Raw genomic sequence first — 6,000 nt, 5'->3', positions numbered from 1 at the left:
ATTATACATGATATGCATATATTATTTTTCTTCTATTATAAAAAACATTTTACAACACATTTTCTACATATTTATTTCCTAAAAAATTAATAGAACTTATTACTAGAAATTTAGTAGAACTTTAATAGAACATAACGTTGAATAAATAATTGATTATAAACAAAATATTTAAATAAACAAAAACTACTTTATTTTATCTCTAATATATTTACTAAACCTTAAGTAATATACAACAAATGAATGTTTTCTTCTTAGATGATCCAATTTCAATTCTTTTCTTAGATGATCCAATTTCAATTCTTAAATTACAACGAACATATTTATATAACCTATATTGAAGTCTACCTTTTTTTTTTAAATGTTAATAATTTTATTACAATTTTAGTTAAACATTTATGCGAAAAAATAAAATAAAATATTATTCTTAATATAATAGAAAATAGTTATTAATAACAAATTATAGAATTTTATGTTTAACTTATTAATAATTTATTTATTATTTAACAATTTTTAGAGTGTGACATGTATATATTTCTATCGGCTTATTGTTGCATGTACACAAACATGCAACTGCTAGTTTACCATCCTTTTTCCTTTACTGGCAACTAAATAAATTTATTTATTTAATTGTTCAATTTTTCCAAATGTGAGGAAATTAATAATTTTTAATTATTAGATTTCTCTCTCATTTGCAACTCCGCTTCTCTCTTTTTCATGCTAATTTCTCTTCACTTCTAACTCTTCCACCTTTCACTTTTCTCTCTTCTAACTCCCACTTACTAATTTCCCTTTCCACTTAACTCTTTCCTCCTTTCATTTTCTCTTCCACTTAACTTGTTCATCAGTCATCCTTTCCTTCGTTTGCAAATGGCAATTTTTCTTGAAAATAAATATTCCCAACAGTTATTTTCACTTAACTCTCATATTTCTATTTTGTCCTCCATTTGCAAATGACATTTTGGTTGAAAATGAATATTTTCAATATTTATTTTCACTTTTATTTTTATTTCCTCATTCATTACTTAACTTGTCCTCTTATTTTATTTTGACCATTGATTGAATTTCGACCTCCTCCGTTGATTTGAGTTCCAAATATCTATAAATTGGACTCTTATTTCTCGCAAATCTTGAACCAATATTTTTGAGTATTCTTGCTATCATTTTGCTGTCATGATTTAGGTGCACATTGTAAAATGGGAGCAACATATCAATTTCAAAGAAAAAAAGCATTGGAGTATTTTGAAGGGATTTGTTTATTTGATTTATTTCATATTTTATGCACTTTCCTTCATAGCTTTAATGTTAGGATAGGGTGGCTTATGCATGCTTTTGAGATTTGATGACTGCCTTAGTAATCATTTTTCCTGATTTTTCCTGTCCTACACACACAAATTGGAATTCTCTACTAATAACTCTTCTCCTTTCACATGCTCGCAAGATTTCAATCTTGGCTTCACCCCAGTACAGAAAGGCCTGGCAAGATCTATTGCATCTAGATTGGTAACCTGAAAGAATACAGAAAGATATTATGAGCTAATTGCCATGGCAGAAAAATTTATAAGTTTTATACCAAAAATCCCTATGAATATGTGGTATTCAACTATTGTGAGCTAATTGGTATAGCAGAGATATTTATATTCTTTCAACCAAAGTCCCTATGAGTTCACTATGCTTCTGGATTTGATTGTTGTCAGTTTTTGGTATCACTGAATTCAAATGGATTGTGGAAATCTCATAACATTAATCACTATGAAAATATGGTATTCTAAGTGTTGAAAAACATTACCTTATCCCACAAGCCATATGTTGCAACTTGCTATAATTAAAAACTCTCAGTCTTGACCAATTTCAATCTTTTTGGTGCCTGGTTCAGTCAAAATATATTCTTTCATGTGTAGATCGCCTATTCCACTGGATATAGCTAATACTCCTTGGGTTCAAACTCCATGGTGGCAATCACCATATTCTCCCTGTCAAAAGATTTAAGTTAGAGAACATTGATTGCAGTTATTAGCATTTCCAAATTCCAGGCCACAACAATGATTCCAACACAACAATAAATGATATTTTGCAGCCAATAAATACAGTGCTCATTTTGCATACGAAAATCTCAATGCCTTCTTGCTAATCGTCCCTTGTTGCTTGATGATCACAAGTGAGGGCTTCAGCATGGCCATCTTTACTAATTACAGCTCCGACAGTCCCCAACATTAGGGACTACCGTGTTTTCATCTTTTATAAGAGCAGTAACTCAAGGTGTACTGCTGATGACACCAAATTGATACTTTTAATAGAGTGTAAGCTTGAAAAGTTGTTTGATCAAAACTCTAAACATCTTCATTCCCCTAACCAATTTTTGAAAAATAAAAAAATTGAAACAACAGAACAGAAGCAGAAGTTACTTCAGATTGAATGTCTAGAGCAGGAGCACTAGTCCTCAAAGACTAACCTGCTTTAAAAACTCTACATCTGTGGCAAGGTAACCGACTCTACCTGGCTGACCAATGTTTTCTTCTTGATCTCCAATCTTAACCAAAGCATCCATTATATTGTGACCAATATTTTCAGCAGCAAAATTGGCAGCTTTCTGCCCACCGTGACCATTAAATACACCAAAAAAGGCCTGGAAAAGTATTAAAAATTTATAGGAATCAGCTACACAGTACCATCTACATACTGTTGTAAGTAAAAAAATTCATAAAGGAGCTTCAAGACTGCTTGTTTCTTCTTGTTTAAGTTATAGCATCAATGTTTGCCCATTTTGCTCATAGCTATGCTAGTTTTATTAACACACTCACTATAATTATTTATTAACACCAAGAACAAAAACATGCATTGGGCGTGAAAGATAGTACTGCATCATCTTTCTCTTAAAAGGGTGATGGATAAATTTCACAAATTCATCAGTTTGAAATATCTAAACAGCTAAATTAGCCCTGAACAAGATAGAATGTTAACTGGTCCATCCCATTCCTATAGGGTTTCATAAGGACATAAAAGCCAAGGATTTTCATATAAGGTTTTCACAGAAAAAAATTTCATTTAAGATGGTCTTGTCACTCACTTGTGAGATTGACATGGCTTTATGGCATCTGACTTTGATATTGTAGATTCCCCTAGAATGGCAGATCTACAGAATAAAAATCTGGTACACAAAAGCTTTAAAATCAATACAAATTTCAGCTTTTCACATAATTTCGAGCATTAAAAAGAGATAAAAGGATACCTCTGTAAATTATCGATGGCCTTTGCTAAAAACCAGTGGGTGGGTCACTTGCCATTCGACTGACTCCTTTTGAATCCTATTGGTAGCAATTTCGTTGATGCTTTGACCTTGAATCCACACATTATCAACATTTATAGATGGATGAATACAAATCAGGTGTTTCATATAACATAGAAAGTAACCCACCTTTCTAAGAACTTGAGGAGGCTCATGACAATGTCAGAAGGGGGGAAAAATACAAATTGTGTTGATAGACAATAACACAGAAAACACTACAGCAGAAGTAAGAAAGTATACAAATGCTTGGAACTCAAACGTCAAATATGCTGTCGCCACACACAATCAAAAAGTTTGAGGTTAAATGCAACTAAAAATTAAGATCCCTGAAAAAATAAACTACACCCTGTTGATGCGAGTCTTGTTCCACCACAACATACAAAATCAAATACACAAAGTTTCAAGATGAAACACCAAATATCCAACTCTCTATTCAATAAGGATGCTCATATGCTAAACAATGTATCTAGATTGTGTGATCAAATGAGACAACCTCAAGGTTCCTTCTTATTGTGGACTTTCACTCAGTTTTATGATGTTGATTACAACAAAGGGACTTACATTATTCATTCAATGGTTATCATCTTAACTTTAACTTCTTTGACTTCTTCAACCAAATAAACTGCAAAGAGATAAAAGCTATCTAACTCCAAGAATGTAAGACAATGTTGATGAGGAGGCGAGTCTCTAACCAATCCTTGCTTTGTCGTATCAACTAAGCATAGGAGGGTGCTAGCTTCTAAGGATGCATAAATGATTTTCACAATGTCAGTATTCATTCAAGTATCCTATGAAGGCACAATCTAAATAAATGTCTCCAATAGAAGTTAAACAGATGCAATTTAGGCTCAATCTAACCTTACACTGTTACTCACAATCAGCAAGTACCAGAAGGTATAAACATTAGCTTCACCATCCAACAATATCTTCCATTCATCTACTTCTACTTCTACTTCTACTCACCATGAAATGAAATCTAATCCAAGTGAGGAATTGAAGAAACTATGGAACACTTAAAAGCAACATTAAGAAATCCGTCATGAATACCAATAATGAATCATCAATTACTTTGATATCATTATGGAAATGATTTCACCAAGTCTCCTCTTCTACTTTACTTTTATTCTTATTCTCCTCTCTAATGAGTCTAAATCTAACCCTTTACAAATCATAAGGCCTTGGCCTTTTATAGTTGTTCGATACAATAAAGAGCCAAGATCAATTCAAGATCAAGGGCTAAGATTAATCCACACAAACCCCAATTAGGGTTGTCACCCTATCAACCAATTACGTGAAGGCACCGCCTATGGACCAATTAAAATTACAATGCTTATGAGAGCCAATGAGAAAATAGTACACTGCATAGTAAGATTGAATGTACTTGAATAGAATTTTCTGATTGGTAGAAGACAAGTGGGTACCACCTCAACACCTTTATTTTGTGGACTTGATCAATTCTTCGGTGATGAGAAAATATCTCTTGGTACTGAACATATCAAGCCTTCAATTGTGATGGTATATTCTCAAATTGCTTTATCTTATCAAATTTTCTCCAATTTCATTTTGGAAATTTTCTCACTGCCATGATTTGAACTGGATTTGACTTACAAACTTGATATGTCTTTCGATGCCTTGACTTTGATCTTGAAGTGATGAAGTCTTCATGCACTTGGATCCTTCAAAATGAAGTTGAATTTCTGAAAAATTCCTTTCACTTGTATCTTCTGATTTTTCCTTGTCCTTGTTCTTTGTTTTCTTGAACTCCATCTTGATCTTAACTTGATTCACACTTAATCTGATTTTGCATTTCCTTCTCTTTTGAAGTCTTTGAGCTTGACATTTTGAGTTTCACCTCACAACATCCATTTTGTTGGCGCAATGATGGAGGATTTGCATACCATCCATGTTTTGATCTTTCCAATTGCTCCCATGGGTGACCCTTATTTCAGCATTCCCTCCTTCAGAGTTTACCTTACAAAAACAACAGAGAAACAATCACACAATCCAACTCTATCTATGCTCTGCTTTGATCAAATTCGCATCCTCAACATACAACTATCACACAATAGCCACGATGCAATATCACACTTTCACGAATACATTCAAGGAAAACATATTTCCTTTATACCCTATCCAAATAACTTATTAGGTTGGTTTGTTTAGGCTTTCCCAGTATACAATGATTGCTTAGGACCTCATTAAAGCATACACGCCTTCCCAAGCATCATTGCAATTATTACAATAGTGTTCCCACACATTACAATACAATTAACACTTTATCCAATAAAGATCAACACGTTTCACTTGCCCAATTAATTGTTAGTGAAACATATCGCACATTTTACTTTCACGACCTCTTCAAAATAATATCCAAGATATGTCATCACGAACATGTCTTCAACCATGATCCAAGATCTCTAACCTTAATTCAACTTCACAGATAAGATACAACCAATCTTCCAACAACTATCTCTGACAAAATTTTCTGCAAAGTGGTATGCTACCAGACTTCACCAAATGAACTATAAGTCATGCAATAGTCAATAAAAGTGTAAGCAAACATAGATGTAGCATCTACACTCATCCATGAACATAATCCTAAGCTCGCATAGCTTAACCTATTATATGCGAACTTTGCTAACTCAATAAAACTCTATGATATACAAAATCCCTCTCTGTCATGAACTCAAACATATATGTTGTTGTCAACAACAAAC

The 6,000-nt window shown here is 32.9% G+C and overlaps 1 protein-coding gene across 4 annotated transcripts in view; it reads right to left on the bottom strand.

The window, feature by feature from the left end:
• Nucleotides 1-1,194: 1,194 nt before the first annotated feature.
• The window catches only part of LOC149534687 (uncharacterized), a 73,067-nt gene continuing 68,261 nt past the window's right edge, over nt 1,195-6,000 (bottom strand). Inside the window, exons 2-4 of one of the 4 annotated variants that reach the window (XM_089805202.1) lie at nt 2,450-2,623; nt 1,787-1,970; nt 1,195-1,505 (exon numbers count right to left, since the gene is read on the bottom strand). In XM_089805202.1, the coding sequence (XP_089661328.1) occupies nt 2,604-2,623 (20 nt within the window). In that variant the 3' untranslated portion in view covers nt 1,195-1,505; nt 1,787-1,970; nt 2,450-2,603. Of the gene's footprint in view, nt 1,506-1,786; nt 1,971-2,449; nt 2,624-3,064; nt 3,146-3,226; nt 3,334-6,000 lie in introns of those variants that run through there. The other 3 variants (XM_089805203.1, XM_089805204.1, XM_089805200.1) reach the window with 3 other exon arrangements.

The sequence above is a fragment of the Cupressus sempervirens genome, chromosome 10, assembly GCF_028749045.1.
Source record: "Cupressus sempervirens isolate cs-2001-9-10 chromosome 10, ASM2874904v1, whole genome shotgun sequence".
Taxonomy (NCBI): Eukaryota; Viridiplantae; Streptophyta; class Pinopsida; order Cupressales; family Cupressaceae; genus Cupressus; species Cupressus sempervirens.
Note: the sequence above shows the minus strand (reverse complement) of the source record. Positions and strands in the feature narration are given on the sequence as shown.